This window comes from Camelina sativa, chromosome 11 (assembly GCF_030686135.1).
Source record: "Camelina sativa cultivar CO46 ecotype springtype chromosome 11, ASM3068613v1".
Lineage (NCBI taxonomy): Eukaryota > Viridiplantae > Streptophyta > Magnoliopsida > Brassicales > Brassicaceae > Camelina > Camelina sativa.
In genome coordinates, this window is record NC_141890.1 from 26323779 (window position 1) to 26349673 (window position 25895).

At 36.4% G+C, this 25895-nt stretch overlaps 3 protein-coding genes, 1 long non-coding RNA gene and 1 pseudogene across 4 annotated transcripts; 2 read left to right on the forward strand and 3 right to left on the reverse strand.

The window, feature by feature from the left end:
* Positions 1-1269: 1269 nt before the first annotated feature.
* LOC147934414 (F-box protein At2g35280-like) lies at positions 1270-1695 on the reverse strand. Its single transcript, XM_087472620.1, has one exon. It carries the CDS (start codon positions 1693-1695, stop codon positions 1270-1272), a length of 426 nt encoding a protein of 141 aa, XP_087328746.1.
* A 4909-nt stretch (positions 1696-6604) lies between these two features.
* LOC147934415 (glutathione S-transferase T3-like) lies at positions 6605-7357 on the reverse strand. The gene is made up of 2 exons (XM_087472621.1): positions 7072-7357; positions 6605-6984 (listed from the first exon to the last, which is right to left on the reverse strand). The coding sequence occupies exons 1-2, from the start codon at positions 7355-7357 to the stop codon at positions 6605-6607; spliced, it is 666 nt and encodes a 221-aa protein (XP_087328747.1).
* Positions 7358-7944: 587 nt separating this feature from the next.
* On the forward strand, positions 7945-12066 carry LOC104724130 (uncharacterized). Its single transcript, XR_015572076.1, has 7 exons — positions 7945-8302; positions 10092-10188; positions 11007-11080; positions 11175-11250; positions 11336-11584; positions 11823-11892; positions 11981-12066. It is a non-coding gene; the product is annotated as an uncharacterized LOC104724130 (long non-coding RNA).
* A 339-nt stretch (positions 12067-12405) lies between these two features.
* Positions 12406-15014, reverse strand: LOC147934416 (uncharacterized; annotated as a pseudogene).
* Positions 15015-23124: 8110 nt separating this feature from the next.
* On the forward strand, positions 23125-25880 carry LOC104724131 (uncharacterized). Its single transcript, XM_010442579.3, has 5 exons — positions 23125-24358; positions 24860-24918; positions 25021-25149; positions 25221-25356; positions 25449-25880. The coding sequence occupies exons 1-5, from the start codon at positions 23657-23659 to the stop codon at positions 25740-25742; spliced, it is 1320 nt and encodes a 439-aa protein (XP_010440881.1). The 5' UTR covers positions 23125-23656; the 3' UTR covers positions 25743-25880.
* The last annotated feature ends 15 nt before the right edge of the window (positions 25881-25895 follow it).

Below are 25895 nucleotides of genomic sequence, written 5' to 3' on the forward strand. Positions count from 1 at the left end.
GTCGGAATGGCTTTCTTCCCTTTCTTAAAATGATGTCGCGTGAATGGATAGCAGAGACGTCGTTTGTCCGATCTACAGGACAGTAAGAGTTTTGAAAATATTTCCTCCACCCCGCTTATCCTTCTTCATTCATCCCTTTTAGTGATGCATAATTTATCTCTCTGACCTTTGCATCTGTACCGGGTAATTGGCTCTTCCCTGCTGGTTTTGTTCCAGTTAAGTGTTAGTTGGTGTTCAAATCTGGCGTTTTTTTTTTTTGTTTTTTTAGTTAGTTTCTTTTCAGAATTTATTTGTACATTGTATTTTCGATTTCTGTTTTAATTTTGATTTGTTTGGGCCCTAGAGTGTGGGTTTTGATTGGATGTGAATTGTGTGTCGTTAAATTAAATGTTTGCCTCTATCGCGGTTTTTCCCAAAATATTGTGAGGTGTATTATTGTGTTGCCCGGTTCAGTTAGTTAATCAATTTAGGTCTAATGTGAAGATAATCTGGAAATCGGATATTAGCATCTTTTCGTTCAACTAATGGTGTCTGTAGGTCTTAGTTTTTTTCCCGGCTTGGTGATGGTTTCGTCAATTTTTGTCGACTAATGTTAATTTAATTATTAGTTGTGTTTCCTTGATCCTCTGTACGTGTTTCTAAGTTTTTAGTTTGAGTTGTTTTATCATTTTGTTGTTAAGGAGGCTTGTTTTATGAAGCTGACATTTTTAATGATATAAGTGTTTCTGAATCTGAAGACCTCTTTCCATACGTGTATCTCATGTTGGTCGAAAGACTTTTAGACCTGTTTTAGAGATGGTTTGTTTGGACCTTGCTTCAAAATATGTTGATCTTGTATGTTGTGATTTGTTTTTATGGTAACTGGTGGTCTTATTTATTATTTTCTCCCAATCGTTTGTATTCTTGGTATTCTTTGAGTTAATGTATCTTTTTTTCTTGTTTATATTATTATGTAGGCGTTAGGTTATGTTTATGAAGCAGGGAAGCAACAACTTTATTATGAACTTTGGAAATATCTAGATTTGGATGACATTGGTGAGCCTTATTGTTTTTCCGTAAGCTAACAGAAAAAGACAAATTTGATCATTTGTTTAAAGTAGTAGTAGTGTGCACATCTATTCTCCATATCATTGAGGGTGTAGATGATAGTTGGTTGGACTTCTGCCAATGTATTGTAGTAGCACTCTAGTTTTGGGACATTGATTCTGTGTAACGATTTCTTGATATCTTTCCAGCATTGATCATCCTTTGCTTTGTTTTCTTTCCAGCCTAATTTGTCGAGCCAAAATTTTCCTTATGTTGTGTCACCCCTGCACAACTGTATAATTCCATAAAGGTACTGTTCTCGTAAGTACCTTCTGCTTCCTTTTTCAAGTGGGCTAACTCTTCTTCTGTGTTGTTTTTGTGGAAATACTCATGGATCCCTTTGATGTAGTGTGCCTCCACATTTCCACTTGCAATGGTTTTTTCCATGAGGTCTTGGTATTTCGTGAGTGATGCTTGGGGATTGATTGCTAGTGGCCTTAGGTTGATATTCTTGTAAACTCGGTGATCTTGGGCTGCTTTGGCTAGATGTGATAATGCTTGCATGACATGTCTAACGCTTGTCCATGACCTCTGTGCAACTCGAGAGATAATATCTCCAAGCACATCGTATGGTAGTTCTTCAAGGGGGTAGGATGTGTTTCGAAACATTTTTTTCGGAGTTGTGTGTGACTTTTAGTTTATACTTTGTGTAGAGTTATTTATAGGCTGCTCGTCAGTTGGAGTTATGTTTTTCTGTGATGTGTTCTTTACAATTGGCCCCCTTTTTCCCCTTATCATTGATCCTTTAATATTCACGTCTTTATGAGTTTTACTGTTTACTGCTTAATCATTAATTCATGGCATAATGGTGAGTGTAAATTGGGAGAGTAGTGTTTCTTCTTAAATTGGTAGGCCTTAAATTTTGAAATCGATTCAAACTTAAGAACAATTAGAAGTTTGTTTTCTAAAATATAATGTCACACATGTGGTCGTACTCTTGAAATCCATTTTTAATATATATTTTACCGCCCCTACAAAAGTATTTCTAATGTATGTGTATGATAACTTAGGTAATTTCTGCCTGATTATATATTCCGATTGTTATGAAGATTAGTAGACATGTGTTTAAGTTTTACTTAATATTTTGTGTCTGTTGGTTCTCCGTTGGTGTGTCCGTTTAATTTTCGATGTCTGTTTCCTCTAATTTATTTAAATTCATTTATTTCCCAAAGTTGTGCCTTCTTGTTCATTCCGTTAGCTTATGTTAGTGGGGTAATGTAAATTCTGGGTTTTTTTTTTATTAAAGTTAGTTGGTTCTTTATGTAGGAGTCTTTTTCACTTTTTTATTTCCCTTAATATTTATGTTATTGAATTTTGGGGTTTTTAATTTGTAGTTATTATACTTTACTGTATTTAAAATATAAATTGGTCATTTGTTAGAAAAAATTTAAAAGGTTGTTTAACATTGTTACTGTTTTGAGGTCATTGTTAAGCCAATGTTATTTAAAGTATGTGAGATTTGACGCATGAACAATCATATTTCTGGAGGTCTGATGTTTAATATTATTGTTTAGTTTTTGTCCCCAGATTGATTTTCTTGTAACCCGTTTTATCGTTTGACGTGATTTTAAACGGGTGTTGTTATTAAGACAATGGCAAATGGACAGAAGGTTTTTTGCAGAAAGCGAATAAGACAAAAGCATCACAATTGCCCATATTGTGTTTATTTAGAACTTCTCTTATATGTCTGTTGCCCTACATATAGGACAATTTCTTGTCACATAGATATTACAGTGATGGTGGTAAGTATGGTTACATTTCAGTGTGTTGACTTCATTTTCTCCTCTAAATGTTTCCAAGCAAATAACGCAGACTTCATTTTCCTCTTCTTTGGTTCGTGTTCTTTTTGATGTTTGTAGATTTTCAATAAGCATCTCGGTGTTCAGAATGTAGTTTGCCTGGAAGTTGTAATCTGTAACTGTGAAGTGTATAACTAAAGTCATATTGCTTTGAATTTCTGTTAGTAGAACTGCATTCAGAAATTGCATGAACCATGTTGTTCTTCTTCTACTCTCATTGACTGGTATTGCATTAGTTGCTAGGTGGTATAGTAAGTTACCTCTGAAGTATGCTAATGTTGAATCGTCGGCGTTTCTTGGGTAAGGTATATGTACTTTGGTTTGACGTTCTCCCATCTGTGGCCTTCTGATTGTGAGAAGTATTGATATTTCGCTCAGCAGAGTAGAGGGAACTGTTTCATAAGAAAACGTGTATTCCCGATTATGGTTTCTTGCCATTTTTGCGCTGTTTTTTTAATGGTTTTTTGTGTTACGTTTATAGCTTTTGGAATACAGTATACGGTTGTTGTATATATAGATGTCGTGTACCTTTGTTTAAAGAGTCCTCCATTAATAAGGGTTTTTTTGGACGGATGGTTTCCCCTGGTTTTTTCGACTGGCTGCCGTTTCAAATTTCTGTAATGGTATAGTGGGTTTTAAAGGTGTACTTGAATTTGATTGTGAAGTTTGTACCGAGCCGTGGGAAATTGGGTAATTATAATATACTTATTTGTAAACTGTTTTTTGTATTAGTTATTGAATTTTTAAAAGTGTGTCTAATTTTACATGTTTGAACGGGGCCTTCCAAATTTAAAGTCTTTGTAGTGATTTGGTTATAGGTCGAAGCCTTATGTTAATAGGCCTGGGCCCAAAATTTGGTTCTAGGGCAGAGTTTTTTCACCGTGGTTTTGCTTTTTTATTAAAAGTTCCAAGATGAGGTTCATCTTCTTTTGTGTATTGTCATTTTGGGCTCTTAACTTTCCAATCGTTTAAATTGACCTTCTTTAAAAGTATCTAAAATATGGGTTGGTTGTTGTTCTTGTTATTTTTTGACAACTAACCCGGTTATATACTTTTTATAAGGGACTTGAAGTTTATTAAGTTCGATTTTGTTTCACAGAGTAGTCGTATGTTTTGGGTTAATTCTTTAATTTGTTTATGAAAACCATTTCCTGCATTTTCAGAGTACATTGTTGTGACTTAAAAAATGTTGTACTCTACTCTGTTTTTAATACTTTTTAAAAAAATTGACTACATTAAAGCATCTTTATTGGTAGGTTTTTAATTTTGGGGTTCTTAAATTTATTAATATTAAAAAGTATACTTTTATAAATTAAGAACATTTTGTTTGTTAATTAAAATTTTACCCCTCCAATGGTAAACTCTTAAAAGTGAGGTTCTTAGTTTTGAAAAAAAAAAATAATGTTTAAATGTTTAAACAATGAAGATTTTATTATTGCATTTCATAAAATTTTAAACATACAAAACACAAAAGCATATGAAAATAGAAGTAGAAATTACAAATGGGAAAAAAGTTTAGTTGTAATCTTGATTTGTGGCAAACTTTTGTCAGATATTCTCAACCAAATCATCCTTCAATTGTTGATGTTTTTGCTGATTACGAATTTCCTTCCGCTTGCTGAGCATGGTCATCATATTGCTGACATTTGAAGGTGTATCAGTTGAAACTGTAGAGTCCACATGTGAAGTTCTGAGTGCTTCTACTTGTGCGAATTCTGTTGGATCCAACAGTGTATACCCATCTCGTTCGTCTTCTACTATGATGTTGTGAAGTATGATACACCCTCTCATTATCTTTCCAATTTTTTCCTTATCATGGACAAGAGCTGGGTTTTTGACTATGGCGAAGCGAGCTTGCAAGACTCCAAAAGCACGCTCGACATCTTTACGGACAGTTTCTTGACATGTAGCAAACAAGGATGCCTTCGGATCTTGTGGAATCCGAATAGATTGGATAAAAGTAGCCCATTTCGAATAAATACCATCGCTGAGATAGTAAGCCAAATGATACTCGCGGCCGTTGACAATGTAATTCACTTTTGGAGCATGACCTTGTAATATATCATCAAAAACCGGAAAGCGATCAAGAACATTGATTACGTTTAACGTACCTAGAGGTCCAAAAAACGTGTGCCATATCCACAGATCGTGTGACGCTACAGCCTCTAAAATGATGGTTGGCTTTCCGGATCCACGTGTGTATTGACCTTTCCATGCGGTCGGGCAATTCTTCCACTCCTAATGCATACAATCGGTGCTTCCTATCATCCCGGGAAATCCTCGTAGCTCTCCAATATCGAGTAAACGTTGAAGATCCTCTTGTGTGGGTCTCCTTAGATATTCATCTCCAAATAAATTTATGACTCCTTCAACAAAATTGACCAAGCATTGCATCGTAGTGGTTTCAGAAAGCCGGAGGTATTCATCAACTGCATCAGCTGCACAACCATATGCCATCATACGAATTGCTGCTGTACACTTCTATATTGCAGAGAGACCGAACCTTCCGGTAGCATCTCTTCTTCGTTGAAAGAATAGAATTTCATTAGAGAGTCGATCAGTTATACGTATGAACAGCGCCTTGTTCATTCTAAAGCGACGACGAAAAAGAGGAGGAGAGTATATTGCATCTTCACTAAAATAATCGGTCCACAAGCGGATGTGTCCATCTTCATGATCTCTTTCAATATAGACTCTTTTTTTCCTTGGCTTTCTTGCTTGTTGGCGATCAGCATGAGCAGCCACAATATGATCGAACGCCTGATCGTACACTTTATCAAATTTCTCATCAAGCATAGTGTTAAAATTTTCAAAATTATTACTAGAAGAATATGCCATTTATTTTTTCAAAATGACGAAAATCAAAATAAAGAAGAAGATATGGAGTTGTGGAGTGGTAAAAGAAAAAGAGACGGAGCAATGGAGTTGTAGTAGAAGAAGTATTAACTTATTTGAATTGTAGTATGAAGATAAGAGATAGAGTTGTGGGAGTTGTGGAAGTAATATATGACGATCTTATATAGTGTTACAAGTCTATTTGATTAAAAAAATAACAAAGCAGTCACGAGCAACAATTACAAAGAAGTCGGCAAAAAAACAAGGTTAAAAATGGGTCCATGAAGTCACGAGCAACTTCTCACCAAGCATTCTTGTTTCTTGTTGTCACGAGGACCAATTCACCAAGCCGATCACTATGTCTTCAAGTCACAGGCGGATCTTGTTTCACATTTGTCATAAACCTGTGTTTAGTTGTCTCTTCCTGTCACGAGCATACTTGTCTCTATCTGTCACAAGCCACAACAACACAATCCATTTTCAGTTTAACATCACTAGAACACATAAAGGTTGGTAATCAAAAGCACAAAAACATAATATGATACACACAACAGAAACTGATTACAATAAAAAGTCAAGAACATAAGTAGATTAAACATCACATTAAAACTTGAACAACAGAAACATATCACATTAAATCATCAAAAAAAGAAACCGATTACAATAAAAAGTCAATATACATAAACATATTACATGAAACATCAAAAAAAAAAAACTGATTACAATGATGAACTCAAGCACAACCACTCATCATAGAAAAATAACTAATTAGCTTGAGAAAATGTCATCAATTAGCTTGTTCTTTAAAGCTATATCATGATCAGTTAGTGGCTCTGTTTTTGCAAGTATCATTGCAAGGAGGTTACGATTGCTAATCTTCTCTTTTAAAGCAAATCCTTTTGCTTTAGCTCCAATATCGCATCTAACTCCAACAGATACTTGCTATCTTCATCATCAATGGCTGTCTTCTTCATATTCTTGTTTTTTGCCTTTGAAGCCTTAACACCAGGTGGACGAATCATTGAGTCATCCTCTCTATGGTTCTCTGATTGGGAGCTTGAAGAACCGTCCATACCCTTCCTTCTTTTACCCATTCCATTCCCTTTACCTTGTGATGAACTTGCACACCATTTCTGATCATATCTAAGCTCTCGCCAAGCATGCTCTAGGGTCAACTTTACCTTGTGATCATTGAAGTATATTTCGTTGGCTAGCTTCATAACATTATCTTCATTCTGTCCACTTGATCTCTCCTTGGTTGCAGCTTCGTAGCATTAAACAAACTTGCAAACAATGTCATTTATCTTCCCCCACCTCTGCTTTATATGACTTTGGAGCCTCTTTTCTAAACCGGCAACCTTTGGACTTGCATTGAAATAATCAGCAACCCGTTTCCAATAAGCTTCACCTTTTTGACCATTACTTACTATGGGATCCTTGCTCTTGTTCAGCCATGCACCAATGAGCTGAACATCATCTGCTGGTGCCCATTTATTTCTTGATCTACGACCTTGTGGTGTAGCATCAGAGCATTGAGTGCTAAACTCAGGAACTTGTGATTCACCAAGTTCAATACTTGGTGAATCTATTTCATGAGGATTGGCGTGGGTTTCTCCTTGACTATTTAATAGGTCCATGAAGCCAGGAGAGTGGGTATATGGGTTCATGGAATCGTGTACTTTTAAATGAGAATGAAAGAGATTGTTGAATGGTTTAGAGTAAACTGTTTGTACTTTGAAGGAGGAATGCTTAACTATATAAGGTGAGATCAATGTTAGAGCAAAGAGAAACATTTTGGTGGTTGTTGTTATTAGCAATCAATGTCAAAGTAAACATTTTTACCTAACATAACACAACCAAACATTGAACTCAAAGACCATAACACTAAGCATTGAACAATAAGTATGATGTAGACATTCCTAATCAACACCTAACAAGCATTTATTCTACCCACCAAACACAATGCAATCAATAAAAATTATCTACATATATCAAAGCTTTCTCACAAAGACAATTCAAAGTTTAGAGAGCCACAATAACTATGCAATGTGAAACGGTAAAGGTGTGGGGAGAGCTTGAAGTGGACAAGGTGTGGTTCATATGCCCAACTATATGCATTTATTATAAAGCAAAAACCTTGACATAACTAGAAAGATAGAGAAAGCAGGTGAATATGAGCAACTTCAAACAGTTTAAAAAGACGTACCTTTGGTTCTGCATTTCAAGGATTAAAAACCGTGTAGCTAGAGATGATTGTGTTGTTCCCTAATCCGTAACAAAAACGAAAGAAGATTAAAAGACAAGATAACCCAACTCTCGTTTAATTATCAATCAGTCTCATGGGTACAAACCTAGATGCAACTTAAGAGTCGACACTTCTGAGGAGAACCCAAACTCGTAAGGATCAATTTTATGAGAAATCAAGTCACCGCCGCCAATGTTTACCCAATCAAAGTATCGTCAATAAAGAGAGCGAAGCTACTTAAGCCTTTCGCGTCAGGAGCTTGATGAACAGAGGAGTCTCTCAATCAGGAACAAGCTCCTTGGGAACGAACAGAGAAGGCATTCAAGAGAGAAGACAAGTAAGAGAGATATCAATATGACATGTTTTTTTCTTTTTCTTTTTACTAAAACTCTATCCATTTCACAAGTGCCTCTAAGAATAAATCAGAAACAAACTCCTCGGGTGTTTGTTTAGAGTTTAGATTGTGAGTGTATTCAAAGCTCATGAACAAGACAAACCTCAAAATTCAATCTCACACTCAAAACTCAAATCCATACAGAATCCTAATAACATAGTGAATATGTAATTGAAAAGCTTTGATTTTCAACAAAGATCCTTGAACGAGACAAATATTACCTTGTTAGATTCCTCATATCCTTTGGACCTTCCTCCTAAAACAACCACCAATGTAATTCACTAATCTCCAGCAGCTTTTCCAACCTGTAATCCAGTGAAATTCACCATCAGTACAACAACTTTATAAACCAACAAGATTCACAAAAATCTTTCCATACAGATCACAAAAATGTCAACATGAGTATTAACTCACACAATAATATTGGAACCATCAACAATCAAATCAAAGTATGGCCAATAAGAGATTCGTTGGACTTGCAGGATTCATAACCTATGGGAACAATCGCGATAGCCAGAGGGAACAATTGAATGAAAAGGAAATGAATAACAATCAATAGTCTCTAATCAATAAAACCACGGTTAGTGAGTGAGATTGAATTCAATCGGTGAAGAAGAAACTCACCGGAGAGAAGAAGACAGTCGTATAATCTTCAATTTGGTGAAGGACTCTCCGGTTTTAAAGAACAAACTCGCCGATTAACTGACCCAGAGTCGCTTGAGATCCGCCGTCTCTGGATAGGATGAGTCACCGTCGTCGAACACTCGGAGGTCACCAAAAGTTCAATCGTTCTCCTCTGTTTGCAACCTCTCATCGCGAGAGAGAAGGAAGAAGGAGAACAAAAAACAAGTTTTTCTTTTTTTCTAAAATGACCAATTTTGACCACGTCGATGACTATGAGGGACTCTTAAACCTCTTAGTTAAGAGGTGTTTCTTGGCATATTCACCAATTTTGATTTAATTTTAATCACATTATAACTAAGAACTCAAGCTAACAACCCCCGATAAAGATAGTCTAAGTTTGGTAAGTATCACTACAGTTCTTCCTCTACTTTGACCTATGTTCTGTTTAGCTTCGGTGGTATTTTCCTACGGAGGATGATACCTGAATTTGTGTATATTTAATTTCACGTGTCTTTTATTAAAGATTAAAAAAAAACAACTTAAAAAAGAAGGAATAGAGCTGGAAAACAATGGAAGTAGTTCAGAGACTTTGTTTTCTTTTTTTTGGTTAATGATGGTTGAAAAACTTCCTCGTTTGTTTGTAGTAGCACTTCTTGCATTTTGTATCCATGTCGTTAAGTTTACATATATTGTTTGGTTTGTTGTCTCTTATGGATTGGAAGTAGATTGGTTTCTTGATGACATGGATCTCTTGGAGGGATAATTTGATCTTAGTTCAACAACGATCAGACCTTGTTGTTGATTTTTCCCATTCTAGCTTATCCAAATAGTGGTTCCCTGTCTCTATTTCTTCCCTGCACAACATGAGAATCTCATATAGATAAATGCCTTTATCATACAAACCTTCAGCAGAGGCTAGGAGATGATGTAATCATGTGCTTGTGTTGTTATGGTAGAAATACTCTTTCACGCCTTCGATGTAATGGGCTTCTGCATTACCGGTTTGTAGACATCTCTCCATTAGCTGTTGGTAATTCTGTATGTTGCTAATGGATTCATGGCCAGTTGTTTGAGATTGAGATTTTTGGAAACTCTTTCATCCTTGCAGGCTATTGCTAGTTCATGAGAAACTTAGAAGCAATGACGTACATCTTAACGGCCATATTTTTCAACCCTGGAGATTATGTCGTCCAGAAGATCTTGTGGTAGGCTTTCTAATGCTGAATATTTTTTTGGGCTGCCATTTTTGTTTCGTTTTTGTTGTTGTGACTATCTGGATTGATTTTCCTCAGTGTAGAGGTTATATAGTTGTCAAATCGTTGTCGTTTAATTGTTTTTAATGTTTGATTAAACGAATGTAATTGATTTTTGGGTGTAAGTGGCCTTCAATTACTGTCATGATAGTGGTGGTGGTGGGGAGTGAACCGCACTTGATCTTTGATTCTTTGTAGGTTACAAATGTCGGTCGCTTGAAGTTCTGTTTGGTAATTATCATCTCTTTTATATTCCGCTGCATTTGTTTTCTCCATAGTGGCTCGTATGCTCACTTTATTTGGATGAGTGTTTTCATTGATATGATACTTAAGTTCGTTTAGGCCATTATGTTGTCTTCTTTATATTTTCTTACTTTCTTTTGCAATTTTTTACAATAACAAACGCGGTTGAACATGTGTATACTGGAAAAATTGATTATTTCTAACGAACATTAAGAGGTTTATTTTTAAAAAATAATGTCTTTGTCACTTCACTAGGCATGTGGAACTTGTGGCAGTGTCTTTTGATTCATCGCTATGCTCCTCTCCATTGTCCTGCGTAGAAATATAAACCATAGTTAGTATATTCTTGCCTGTTTAGAAGGAGATGTTTTAGAAGAAAAGTTGTTGTTATTGGACATGGCCTTTTCCCTGTATACAGCATCATCACTTAGGAGTGTACCTCTTTAAGTGTTTATGTTATTGAAGATTTCTTTGTAGACTATATTCATGACCCCTCCGGTACCATTCTTCTCTAATGTTGCATCTAGGATTTTCAATCCTGAATTTGAAGTTACACGGGATAGAGCAACATATAACTGTTCGTGAGTGAAGACTGCTTGTGGTAAATAAAGAGATACTTGTTTCAAACTTTGCCCTTGACTCTTGTTAATCGTCATTGCGTAGCTGACTCTAATTGGAAATTGCTTTCTTCGTAGGGTGAAAGGATGCTTGGTGTCAGTAGGAGACAAAACAATCCTTGGGATGAGGACAATTTCCCCAACATGAGTACCAGTGAGTATGTCGGCCTCAATTATCCTTTCACCTAGTTTGCTGACGATTAGTCGTGTACCATTGCACAAACCTTTTTCTGGTTTAGATTTTGCAGGAGCATTATTGGTACCCCTACTTTCAAGCGGATATGATGGTTTGGTAGGCCTGGAAACTCTATGGAGTTTAAATACCCGATTGTGTATAAGTCATTCCAGTCTACACCTTGTGCAAGCTCTGTCTGGATTGAATCAGAACTTAAATATTCTTTACTCTCACCTGGAACCATTGATAGCTGGTATTCGTTTATTTCACGGACAGTCTCATTCCAAGGAGTTAGGATTGCCCTCTCCATTAGGTAGTGTCTCTCCTAGAAGGATTGAGAAAACACTGGATATGCAGGATTTGAAATCGCTGTTAGATGGTTGCATGCGTTTGGTAGAATTAAACTTTCCTCTATAGCGATTCTGGACCCATCAACATGTTCATCAACGTTTGTACTTGCTGATAGTGAATTTCTGTATCCCACTTTTGAAATCCAAGCTGCATCAGACTTGTTTAGCCTCATGTTTATTGTTAGTTTGTAATTTTGACAGGGAGTCCAAAGATGAGATCGATTTAAGGAGGCATGTACTGTGTCCTTGCGACTTCCTTGGGGGATTACAGGTAATATCTGCCAGAAATCTCCTCCTACTAAAACAGTTATACCACCAAAGGGTTTGTTCATTGATGTTTCATCATCTAATGCCATCAGGTCTCTGAGGGTACGATCAACGGATTCAAACGCATGTCTATGTGCCATCAGTGCCTCATCCCATATGATTAAATCAGCCTTTGTAAGTAAGTTTGCTAGCATTGTTCCAGACTTAATCTCACATGTCGAGCCTTAGTTGATGGTGATTGGAATTTTGAAGCGTGAATGAGCTGTTCTTCCTCCAAGCAGGAGCAGAGCCGCTATTCCAGCAGATGCCACTGAGATTACTATCTTTCTCATTGAGCGTAGCTTAGCAATTAAGGTTTGGTACAGGCATGTTTTCCCGGTGCCTCCTGGTCCTTGTACGAAGAACAATTTTCCTGTTTTATTTTCGACGGAACTCAAAACTGCATTGTAAATTTTTTTTTTGATCTTCATTCAAAGAAGGGAATAATCTGCAATAGTCATCCCTCTCTTTGTCGATGTCAAATTGCAGGTCTTCTTCCAAGCATCTTTGGCTGATTCTTTTCAAAATGTCCCTTGTCAGGTAACGGCATGTCCTGGAAATTAGTGAGAGACTTGTCATTGTCCATTAGTAGCTGTTCGATTTCAATCAAAGCATATTGCTCAAGCTCATCATCGGTGAGGTCTAAATTTGTGAAGTGGAAAACTTTTCTTTAGTTATTCTGGACATCTTCTGCTAGGTATCTCCAGTTTTTGTTCCAAAGTTCTCGAGGGTTAGCTACTTCACAGTAGAGTAGCATTTTCACAAATAAATACTGTAATTGATATGTGGTTACCCATTGTGCTGCCTCTTTAAGAACATCATGCCACTCTTTATCATCGTCTAATAGCCCTCTAATGTAGCAAACTTCTTTATTTGTTGCATATATTACTTCACCAACTATTTAACAGTACTCTGAGATAGAAAAAATCACCAGCTGATGGGTGTATATGTACAATCCTCCCTATAGCGAAACCGTGTTTCCTCCTTGTCCATGTCTTTGTTGTGTTCCATACATAAAACTTGGGGAATTCTATATATGTAAGGTCGTATGCCTTGGTTTCTGAAGTGTATCCTACATCAGGTGATTCTTTCTCTCTCTTGTTAGTTGCCATCCATTCAGTGAGCATGGTCTTTTCTACATCCTCTCTACTAATAATGCTATCCAAACATTGCAACTGGTTAAATAGCAGCCTCTGTTGATCTTGAAGATGAATATGAAGGCGTATAACTGCTGGTTTGTGGCAATGGATGTGGAATGCAAAAAATCTCCAAACTGCTTCACATGCAGAGACGTAACGGCAGTCAAGGTATTCACTGATCTCATCGACAGGTTGTTCTTCTTCTTTGTCCAAGGCCTTTTTCCCCCTTTAGTTGGTCTGACAATTACAAACGTTGCTTTGTCCACACCTTTAGTTATATATTAGAATAGATACTTTACCGCGCTTGTTTTACAACACCACTCCACATTGATATGTGCCTTAAACTTTTTTAGCAAGTCGAGGTTGTGGGGTACAACATTGCGATTGTCCAACCTTGTCACACCTTTGAAGACAAATTTGGAGTCATCGTGACGCCGCCGGTACACAACGTACCCAGATCGGTCAATGGTACTGTTGTCCACAAAGGGTCATGGGTACTTCTTACTGCATTGACCATTTTCCATGCATGTTGAATATGGTCTGTCTAAACCACAAGGACCATGCATCATATGCTGCTGAATAAGTTCAAAGTCTTCCATGTCTGTTTCTTTATCTGGTAATTCAGCTGAAATGAATTAATCAATAAGAGTTGGGTCTGGGTTTTTGCTTGTACCATCTAGCCATAATAGGATGTGTGCATGAGGGAGGCCTCTATTTTGAAAGTCTATTGTGTACACCACTGCTTGATTCAAAATTGAGCTTTAGTTAGGTTTCTTTGTTTTCATAAGTCAAATATATGTAAGTGTTGTATTTATGAAAAAAATACATGTTACAGGAACAGGGAAGAAAACTCTATTGTTAAATCGGTGAGCATCTCGTCTAGTTTTTTTTTGAAAACTCTCGTTTGGAGATCAGGCCTTGAGTTTGAACTTTCGGTAGTATATGTTTGTAGATGTTCTGTTAACTCTGGCCAATTAGGGTTCGCTGTGAATGTTATAAATAAGTCAGGATTTCCAAACCATCTACATATAGCCATTGCATCATGGTACTTCTCTACCATATATCGTGGGCCTGCAGTGAAACTTGATGGTAATATGATTCTTCTCCCAATCCTTTTAGCATTAGTTTCTCCTCTCTCAACAACACCGTAAATATTGTTATACAAATCAGCTCTTAATTTTTTTTGATTAAGAGCTCTATAACAAAGTCTTTCTTGCTCCATCGCTGTGTAGGCATCAACAATGTACTGATGGAATAATCTTCCTCCTTTGGTAATTGCCATCCCTTCATATAAGCGTCTCTGAATCTGGTAAGCATCGTATTCTCTCATCTTCATGTACGACCTCTTTACTTGGCTACTTGCGGATGAATGATATGTGATTTCCTCATGATATCCAGATTCACCATAGGGGAACAGTAAAGGGTACTGAAGACTCATATAAAGAGGATGACGATCACTTATCCTTTGCAGTTCATAAGACTTATATTGCAGGATAACATCACGTCCAGAAGTTGTTGTATTGAAATCGCCAACTATCAAACCAGCTATCTCATCAGCAGTAGGTAAGTCATATTGTCTTCCTTTCTTTGCTTGGTTGACCAATCTGATATTGAATTCTCTGCATTCCCCATCTTCATATCTATCCCTTGCTTTTTTGAAAACCTTTGCCAGTTCATTGATTCTATCTAGCATCATGATCAAGATACCAACAATCTCTTGATCAACCGGTTTCCTGTTTGTTGACCCTCCCATTTTCTGCATACGATTTTTAATTTTATTCCTTGTGTCAAAAATGTAAAGTTGTAGAAAACAGGGTTGTTTTCCATCCACTGGTAACAGAGACCCAATAGAATGGTAATTTTGGCCATGGATTCTGTAAGTATAGTGGCCTTGTGTGCCTGTGACTGTGTGATCAACTTTACCACCAGTTGGTGTGAACGCTAGCATTGAGTTGAGTACATGGATGTTACGACGAAAGTCTGATGATTTGTTGTACAGTTTCCCAAGTTCTGGTGGTTTTGGACGCACTTTAGGTAATCTAACGCGTCCTTGTTAACAACATATTGTTTGTTTTCTTGTTTCAGATATCCAGAGCAGGGCGTCACAAAATTGACATGTGACAATACCAGTGGAAGAGGCTTTCTCTGGGTTTTTTGTGGCTGTATGTTGCAACGGTTCATAAGTAAAATTTTGGCAGTGTTAGAAAAGGTAAAACTTAAACAATTACTGCATACATTGGTTGTCGGCCGGGAAAAAACTAAACAGCTAATTTACAAGGTCTGCAATATTTGCATTTTGGATTGTCTAAAATGAATTTGGGAAGCACGCATAAATGGGGGTAAAGTAAGGATTGAAATAAAAATATTTCGTTGTACCTTTTGGTTTTTTGGTCGTGCGTTTGGCTAACATAATGACACGTCGTAATTTCCAAGAAATTGTACATAGACCTGCACATTGCAAATTGAAAATAAGAGTGCTGTCTAGAGCTTAGTTGAAACTGTATTTGGAGTCGTGAAATTTACTTTTTCTGGTATGTGATTATGTGGACAGATTTGAAAGTGTAGGTCCTACTGTGTAATATTTTTGACAAAGCCATGGTTGGCGTAGCTTTGCATCTGGAAGAATTGGTGAGATTAGAATGTTGGTTAGTTAAGTAATGGTGAAATGTGAGACGGATAACCATATTCATATGAGCAGGTTAGATCTTACTTTTCTTCAATACTCTTTTCTCTGACGTCAAACTTTGTTTGCCTTCATCACTTACTTGAGGTTTCATCGTCTGAAATCGTTTTCATCTCTAGTAATAGTCTACACTTGATTGATAATCATGAAAGAATGGAAAGGGGATGTAATGTTAGAAATTAGGCTGTAATATGGTAGAAGAGGGTCGAAGAGAGCAGCCCCAAAATTTACTCTTATTGTGATTGTCTAATGTCTTTTTGGGCGGTTATAAATGTGTAACGTCTCTATTTAGTGGAGTAGATCAGGTAGTAGAGGGGAGTTTCAGTTTTAATTAAAATGTGACTGGGCAACCCGCGGTTTTTATTTGTACATCAATCATATTGCCATTTTAAGATTCAATGCTTTTTATGAATCATATTGCCTACGAATGTCTATGTTTGCATAACGGTTTATGGTGTGCAGTGCATAAACACTGATGCTACTATAAGCTCTGCTGCAGCTGGAAGCTCATTTTTAAAAACATACAGCTTAGGGTAGAGGCAAAAGTGTGGAACAGGCGGTCTTTTTAACTGTTTGGCAAAGTGGACTGATGAGAGAGTGTAAGTATTGTGTTCATGCATTTGTAACTGGTGTTTTATTCACAATGTTCGTCTGTGCAAGAATATTAATTCGTTCCTTATTATTTTATATGTACTGAGCCAAAATTGGTTTAAACTTTATTCTATGTTGCTTTAAACCCTCTTATTGAACCATGTACTACACAATTAGTTTTTTTTAGATTAAAAGTTCTCATCAGGTATAGTTTAAGTTTTTGGGACCTATGTTGTTTAAATATGTGGCAAAATGATAGCATCAATCTAATAGAACTTTAGTTCACATGCGAAGGTACAACAGGAAATTTTATAATCACAGGAAGTTGTAAAAGATTCAGACAATAGTAGTATTGTACTTACGCTTAAACATTCCAATGAGAAGCTAAAGTGAGAGAAGTCGTGAAGTGAAGGAAGCTTTATTTGAAAAAAGCAAATGGGAAATTCAAACGTAAGGAATTAGACTAATTGTATTTCTATTTCTTCCGTTTTTTGTTTGTAGCTGCCGAAGATGAATTTTCCACAAGTAAATCTCCAGAACCTATCAAATTTTCCACTGTTGTTATATCTACTGCAGAGGTTATGTTTTTCAGGTGTAGCTGAGATGGACTTGTTGTAGACGCTTTAACACCTAAATCAACCGTATTTTCAGCTTCTGTCTGCGTATGTAGGTAGTAAAAACTAAAGAAAACAGTGATATGTTGAGTAATCATTGAGAGAGTGATATGGATGTGTTGTTGACTATACCACACGGAAGATTCGAAGAGTAGGCACTTCAGCAGTCTCATAAATACGTGAGACAGTAAATGACTGATGGTGAGGAGTGAAATTAAAGTTGGTTAGTTTAAGCTGGAATGTAAATTTCTTCCCAACAATGTCAGAGACTATTTTTGTGAGTGAAGCTCCACAGTCTGAGTTAAGTTCACCGAAAATGAGAAACTGTTAGACAAAAATAGGTTGTGGTCTTTTGGAATTCAAGGTTTAATTTTGGTAAAAATATTTAAAGGGATTCGTACATAACTGACATACCACTTGAGAAGACAGTGTTGAAGCCTGTATGTTGGTCAATTTCACCATGTTCTTATCAAAGACTACGAAAACGCCGCTGGTTATTCCGTCGTCGACAACCATTTCCACACGGTATCTTCCAAGTTTTGACATGGTAAGCCTTCGATATTTTAAAATGTCTGATAAATTGTAGGAATTAATAAACTTACTTCACATCTCCAATAGCAGTAGTTGATCCACATTTGAAGTTATTGCAAGTAAGGGACGCCATCTTTTTCACCATTTTGGTCCCACATGCAGCACAAGAGATGAAGCTCCACCCACGCTCAGTTTGAATGTCTGTCACAGTTGCGGTACATAAGAATTAAACCTCCTAAAATAATACAAAAGCAAAACGAAATGGACATAGTTAGTGCATGTATGGTTTGTTCGACAGAAATATGCAATCAAATGATATTGACATTGCATTAATGTTTTTTTTTGTCCTATGAAGTAAAGTTTTAATTTTGGTAAAATGACGTGAGCATTCCTAGTAGAAACAAACTGGTTCAGATCATCAATAGATACATGTTCAATCTTCGAGACTCCATGGAATTGTGCAATTGAGATGGTGCCTTCTTTTAGTTTCCCCATTAGCATGGTTGGTTATGTAGGAAAGTATGGTTAAGGCACATCAAAAACATAGTATGAATGGACAAATATAAACGATACGGGTAAACCCTTTCAATACATATCAGCAAACTGTTTAGTTGTGGTAACGTCTCCCTCAGAATAAAATCTAGTACCAGAGATGGCATTCAGGTAGAACTCACCTTGAGGAAAAAGGATGGGTTACTTGTGATGGTAATTTGAGCTGATTGAAAGGCAAGATTTTGAATAAATAAAGAAAATGCAGTGTTTCACCTCCAAATAATTTCGCGTTAATATTAGTAGTTAACAAAATGTTAGCCCCACCCTCTTTCTCGGTAAAAACCTTCTCCAATAAGGTCGCATGATCATCGAAAGCACGTAGTGCACTTTCTCCCCGTTTTCATAATGGAATACATGTGTTGCGAACAATAAAGAGGGTTACTATAAGAGCGATATTTAGTAGTGAACGAAATAGATCGAAGTAGGTGAGGGACAGAACTTTCACGATATAAGTGGACTAACATCCTCTCCAAGGTTTGCGTCATTCCATTCTGATAAGCTTTGGCGGAAAAAACTTGGCCAATGACATCTAGTGTGCGTCACAAAAACAGGAAACAAAAGAAAACCATCATGCTTTAAATTAATAATTGAATAAAATAACAACCACGTTAATCTACATCATATAGAAAAGTAGAAGATGTACGCCCTTAAACTAAAACAAACGAACGTGTCCCTTTCTTTCGAGAAATTGGCTATTTCTTTTTGAAAAGATAACGAACTCATGAGTGTTTAATTATAAAAGTTTTACTTTTAAGAGATGAAGAAAATATAGGAAAAGGGAAATATTGAAAGAGTTAAAACTTCGACACACCTGGAAGATCTATACTGGTGTTGGCAAGAGAAACCAACTGCTCATAACCCCGGAACCTGTAAAACTCTTCCGGAAAAATCCCGAAAGACTCGTCGACCCGATCAAAAGCAGTGGTTGCTATGAAACGTATTGAGAAAGGGAAATCAGTTAGTTTAAAACGGGAGTTGCTTCTGGTGACTTCAAAAACCGACATAATATATATTGCCCCATCACAGAGCGACTCCTCAAATTTTGAAAGATGGGTTACATTGATGGATCCTTGGATGACACAACTCTAAGAAAAAACCTCACACTAGATAAAGACATTATAATCGAGTCTTTGAAAAATCTAGTTGAGTTGGAAACAACCTTTTGATCAATTAGCAGGAAATCTACTCCCATTAGTTGGCCTCCTTTTTTGACGTTGCGGGCAGGCCAGTGACGAAGCAATCTCCCAACGATCTTCTGGTGTAGGCGGCCAGCTTTGAGATTTGCGAATGAAACAACAGTGGAATCCATGTAAGTAAAGATAAAATTCAGAGAGACAGGAAATTGTGAGAGGCATGAAGTTGGAGAAGAAGACATTATATAGGACTTTACCTTGCACCAATTGAAGAAAAAGTAATGGCCTTTGATTGAATGAGAGAGCATTAAAAGACTTCAATTACCGTTTTAGAGGAAGCTGATCCGATGGAGATAGTGAAAGGGTTTAAAGGATAAGCGAGTAAAAAAAGAATGAAGAAGGTGAGAGACGTTTGACGTAACAAAACAGAAAAAAATGTGAAAGGGCGGTTGAGATAGCACATCAATGGCGGCGGAGTATAGCTAGCTGGTAAAGGGTTTAATCGAAGAGCATATTAAACATGGATTACAGATGGACTCATAATGGGCTTTACAATAAATATTAAAGAAATAAATAGGAATCACTAACTGGGTTCTCTCCTAAAATTGGGCTTCGAAAAAATGGCCTTATTAAACTGGTAGAAGTGATGACGTGGCAGCACCAAGAGTGAGGAAAGTACACTATATATATATAGATGGTGTAGGTGTAAAGATAAGATAAAGAGACAATAATCTTTCTCTTGTCCTCCTCCACACTTATTCGTGACTATTCAACATCTTTCTCATATTATTCTTCTTGTTCTTGATTAAATCTCTTAATTTTAGTATTTACATAAATATCATTTCGCAAATTTAACAGGGTATTAGAGTAATGATTCTCTTAATTTGAATTTCACTCTTCACATTTCTATGATTCTAATTGTCCTCAAAGGAGAAAACTATTTGATGTGGTCAAGAACTAGAAAAATGAAGCTGTGTAACCGTAAACTTTGGTGCCATGATAAAACCTCTAAAGCTTCATAAGAAGCCACCAAACATGATGAAAAGAAACATCAAAGAAGCTGATGAGGAGACTATACTCGCCAAGAAAACCAAAAAGTTCCAAAAATCAAACCGTCCTCGCCACTCTCCAAAACTCACTTGAATCTCTTGTTTTTTAGGCTAAATCCTATTGTGAAACCGCAAACAAGCTATGAGAGACTCTCAAGAATGTGTATGACAGTGTATCAAGATGAATCAAAGGTGGGAGAAGACTCTATGAATCATGTGGAAGGTAAAATGGAGAAAAGAGAATCTAGTCCACAACCTCTTAGACAAGACCTTACTCCACAACCTCTTCAAAGAAGCACACAGGGTCGTAGTAATCCCTCCATTTGGAAAGAACATCAAGTCTACAACAACAATCAGGTTGTAGCTCATTCAATTTAAGCATTTTGTTATCTCTCCCTTTAGCCTACCAGTCATCAAGTCTTTCTTGGTAAAATTAACACTACTGCATCTCTCAAAGCTATGAAGAGGCTTAGGAAATTAAAGAATAGATGAATACGTCTGATGATGAGGTTGGAGCTATGGACCGCAATCATATGTGGGATGAAGCACATCATCCTCCCGATAAAAGAGCTGTAAGCTCAAAACGGGTGTTCACCATCAAATATTTGAGCAATGGAGAAATAGAATGCTACAAGGCTCATTTAGTGGCACGAATGTTTACACAAACCTATGGGGGATGACTACACGGACACACTTTCTCTAGTGGCCAAACTCCACATGATGAGGGTTGTTCGTTCTTTAGCCAATAATTTTCTTGGGAGTTGGGCAGATGTATGTCAAGAATGCGTACTTACAAGAAAAACTTAAAGTGGAATTCTACATGGCTCCACCATCCGACCATCGATGGTTAAAACAAATCTCTAAAGACATGGTATCACAAGTTAAACTTCACCCTAAAAGGAAAAGGGTTCAAGAGGTCCGAGTTGGATCACTTCCTATTAACTCTCCAAAGTCCGAAAGGTATAGTTGTAGGTATTGAAGCCATTAAGTTTTTTCTTAAATCGATTTTTGACATTAAAGACCTTGGAGAACTTAAGTACTTCTTTGAGATTAAAGGTTTGCCGGTCTCCAAAAGGGTTAAAAATATTATATGACTTTGAAGAATATGCTGAATCTTAAAAATATTCGATTTTCCTTGGAGTCTTAAAAATCACTCAAAAGGAAGTTTTTGTTTGCACAATTTATATTGAAAAGCACTAAAGTCCCATTTCAAACGTTGATAATTTTGTATGCATTTGCTACTTATGTTTATATTTTAAAGAGGCAAAATAACACTAGACCAACAATATTGACTTTAATTTATTACGATTATGGGTTACATTTTACTTTATCTTTTCTTTAGAAAAATTCGAGAATCACCAAAATAATACTTGACATATTTCCAATAACATTATTCCTCATGATCAAGAACTCTGGTATTGGTTTGATTGTTGACAAATCATCATTACACTCATTCATCCCTGTTATCGTACCACCGACACTATTGTTTAAGCCGCCATAGTCTTTGGCTGCTAAATCTTTCAGGGAAATCAGATTATCAGAAAGAGCATTGTCATAATTTTTTATGCAGCCTAGATATATATTATGAGAACGAAAATCAATCGCATTGTCCGCAAACAACATTAATTGCTTTCGTGTATTTGATATATATCGAAACTGGTAACTTATAAAAGTTTTGGTAATATCAAAAAGATCAAATGTCGGAATGTTTGAGGTTGATTTTAGAACCTCAAAACAAAGGGAAGAAATATATTTTTTTTTTGCTGCAGATGAACTCCATCTCAGCTTTTGTATTCATCATACAATTTTTTGTATATGATGAGACAAAGAAAAGTAAAAAAACAATAGAAAACAATAAATAATTTCTTTTGACGGATGCTACCATCTTTTTCGTTTCAGATGTTTAAGAAATTATGTGATGTGAGATCTATATAGGATAAAACAGATTTTATATTTCAATATGTTAATAGATTATGTACCATAATAAAATAGTTTTACAATGTTTTATATTTTGGTAATTCAGAAAATGCTTTTGACCCAATAAAATTATATGTTAGTTGTCTAAAAGATTGTAGAATTCAATTGAATAATAATATTATATTAACAAAAATTTAGGATAAATAACATAAAAATTTTCCTTTATTAGTGCAGTAATCTTAGTGCAGTGGCAAATGATAAGTCTTTAATGCACATGACACTATCACACCAGGAATCGAGTCCTGCTCCCTACGAATGTAGGGATTTGACTAATGGACCGGCCTGTTGTAGTCCAATGGTTGAAAAAAAAAAAAAAAAAATCTTCGTTAATATGGGTGACGAATCCCATACTTGATGATTCTAGTGGAAGACAAAGGATTGCATATCCTAAAGAACTTAAAGAGTCGAATGAGCAGTTGTAGCGTCAAAGGCGAAGCAAATTAAACCTTTTAGCAATTCAACAGATTATCAACAATCATAAGAAGTTAGTTTCAAGTTCGGGATATTAGAATTGTTTCAAGGCGATCATCTTTGTCGTAGTGTGGGTAAAAATTTTGGCATCTCCAAAAAAAGAAATCTCATCTAAAAATGGATCACCCATATTGTAGGTAACTATGAGCATTTCTTAAAATTGGTGGAACTACTCATGGAAGTTTTTTAAACAAGGTCTTCGCATGTCTTCCAAATATTTTGATAGCTTAGTCTCTCTATTCTCTATATATGAGATTTTCTTTGATTGGTACATTTCCATTTGAACCGGAGTTAGAATCAAACATCCAGTGACATGCATTGTAGCCGCATCCATTTTTAGTACAACTGGAATCAAATATTAAAAAACCAAATAATTACTAGTATTGTTTTAGTCGTCATAAGAGACACAAAAACAAAAAAAAGTTAGCATCAGTTATTTTCGTCGTTAATGTAAATGACTGAAAATTCAGAAGTGCATTCGGATAAAAGAAAGAAGTAAAAATAATAATACTAATAACCTGAAAATTAAAAAAACACTAGTCAACATTAGCCTCTCTTGTACAAAGAGAGAATCAAATATTTTCCATAATTCAAAAGACTTGCACAATTAAAAATTTGGGGTTATTAAACGAAAGACATGTTCTTCAATTCTTGCTTTTTGGGCTGCTCTGTCCCTGTCTGGAAACACCCATTAGAGATCATCATCTCTCTTCTAATCTGTCTTTTTTACTCTTTGCTGGTTTCTTCTTCTTCTTCTTTAACCATTTTTTGCTCTAATTTGCAATTTCTTCTTTCTCCTTGTATTTCCCCAAATCTTAATTTTCCAAAAAACACTCTTTTCCATAATTCTTCAGATTTAAAAGTTTCAATTTTTCCTTCTACCAAAAACCCCAAATCTCATCTCTTCAAAAACCCAATTTCATAAAAATCTCACCTTTGGAATTTTGGATCCCAAAAAAAAAAAGTTACAAACTTCCTGAACAGAAAAAATGTCAGTAGCTTGTGGACTAGAATGCGTATTCTGCGTGGGATTCAGTCGGTGGATATGGAAACGATGCACACACGTAGGCTCAGACGACAGTGCCACATGGGCATCAGCAACACCCGAAGAGTTCGAACCAATCCCACGAATCAGCCGCGTGATCCTCGCCGTCTACGAACCCGATCTCAGAAACCCAAAAATCTCACCTTCACTTGGATCCTTCGATCTAAACCCTGACTGGGTCATCAAACGTGTGACCCACGAAAAAACCCAAGGCAGATCTCCACCTTACATCATCTACGTCGACCACAACCACCGTGAGATCGTACTAGCCATCCGTGGCTTGAACTTAGCTAAAGAGAGCGATTACAAGATTCTTTTGGATAACAAGTTGGGTCAGAAGATGCTTGGTGGTGGGTTCGTGCATCGTGGGCTTTTGAAATCTGCGGCTTGGGTTCTCAATCAAGAGTCTGAGACGCTTAGGAGAGTTTGGGAAGAAAATGGTAAAGAGTACGATTTGGTTTTCGCTGGTCACTCCTTGGGGTCTGGTGTTGCTGCGTTGATGGCGGTTTTGGTTGTTAATACTCCGGCGATGATCGGTTGTGTTCCGAGGAGTAAGATTCGGTGTTTTGCTTTGGCTCCGGCGAGGTGTATGTCTCTTAATCTCGCCGTTAAGTATGCTGACGTCATCTTCTCCGTTATTTTACAGGTTAGTTTTTAATTTTATTATAATTTTTGTTATTTGATAATGCGACAAAAAAAGGTTCAAGAAATTAGAGGCAAAAATGCGTGAATTTAGCTAATTTTGGACAATGGTTTAGGTGAAATTATGGTTTAGTTGTTTTAGAGGTTAGAGAGTGATTTTGACAACTGTTTTTTTTTTGTTGATATTATAAAAACGAGTTGAATAATATTATAGTTTTGATAATGAATAATTTTGTAACTGTATTGTTGGATCGTGGTGGTTGGTTCATTGTTGACAAAGCATTGTCATAATCATCATCCGTAAGTAAAGAATATGCTTTTGTGCTATATACATGGAATCGACCAATTGAATTTTCCTTGTTGCTTCTTGAGTTTGGTCAGAATATTCTGATAAAATTTTGTACTTATTTTAGGTAGCTTGTTTGGTTGTTAAGAAAGGTATCTACAGCTTTTAAGTTTCTTAAGAGTAAGAATAACATATTGACTGACTTAAGTTAAATTGTAGGATGATTTTTTACCAAGAACAGCGACACCATTAGAGGATATATTCAAGTCCGTATTCTGGTAAGTGTCGGACTTATTAATCCTTATGTTTTGGCTGTTGGTAGGTATGAACTTATCATAGGTTGTTGATTCAACATTTTGTATTTGTTGTTTGGTGGACAGCTTGCCTTGCTTGTTGTTTCTAGTTTGTTTGAGGGATACATTTATACCAGAAGGTCGGAAACTAAGAGAGCCTAGAAGACTTTATGCTCCTGGTCGAATTTATCATATCGTTGAACGAAAATTTTGCAGGTAAATAATGAAAGTAAGTGTGCTATTTTCTTTGTGATTCTTTTCTGATTTATTATTGTTTGTATTTTTAGATGTGGAAGGTTTCCTCCTGAAGTGAGAACGGCGATTCCAGTGGATGGTAGATTTGAACATATTGTATTATCGTCGAATGCAACGTCTGATCATGCTATTCTATGGATTGAAAGAGAAGCAGAAAAGGCATTGCAGGTGAATTTTTATTTTTACTCTTTGGTTCTAGTTGAGTATATAAAGACAAGAGTATCACAACCAAGTAAGGGATTTGTGATGTGTGGTTACAGATATTGAGAGAGAAGAGTTCAAAGACGGTGGTAACAGTGCCACCAAAAGAGAAGAGAATGGAGAGGCTAAACACTTTAGAGAAAGAGCACAAAGATGCATTGGAGAGAGCGGTGAGTCTAAATATCCCGCACGCAGTGTCCACCGCGGAAGAAGAAGAAGAATGCAGTAATGGAGAAGCATCGGCGGAGTCAAAAACGAAGAAGAAGAATTGGGATGATGTTGTGGAGAAGCTTTTCCATCGTAGCAATTCTGGAGAATTCGTATTCAACGACAATGTTGCTCCTGAGAGGTAGTCTTATGCCGGGTTGATAGTGATTGGATCAAGTTCGGTTTTGTATATTCGATTCTATGTTTTATAGATGTGTGATAGTGTCTATAATCCGGTTACATTTTTGTCCGAGACAAGAAAATTTTGTCCCAATTACTCAAAATCTGGTGTCGTTTTC

What these genes read in the sequence shown, in the direction of transcription:
- LOC147934415 (XM_087472621.1), bottom strand. Translation starts at nt 7,357, where the DNA reads ATGGACCTATTAAATAGTCAAGGAGAAACCCACGCCAATCCTCATGAA. An exon ending in TGCAAGTCCAAAGGTTGCCG is followed by an intron (nt 6,985 to 7,071) that starts GTTTAGAAAAGA and finishes AATGCTACGAAG; the next exon opens with CTGCAACCAAGGAGAGATCA.
- LOC147934414 (XM_087472620.1), bottom strand. Translation starts at nt 1,695, where the DNA reads ATGTTTCGAAACACATCCTACCCCCTTGAAGAACTACCATACGATGTG.
- LOC104724131 (XM_010442579.3), top strand. Translation starts at nt 23,657, where the DNA reads ATGTCAGTAGCTTGTGGACTAGAATGCGTATTCTGCGTGGGATTCAGT. An exon ending in TCTTCTCCGTTATTTTACAG is followed by an intron (nt 24,359 to 24,859) that starts GTTAGTTTTTAA and finishes GTTAAATTGTAG; the next exon opens with GATGATTTTTTACCAAGAAC. An exon ending in ATATTCAAGTCCGTATTCTG is followed by an intron (nt 24,919 to 25,020) that starts GTAAGTGTCGGA and finishes TTTGGTGGACAG; the next exon opens with CTTGCCTTGCTTGTTGTTTC.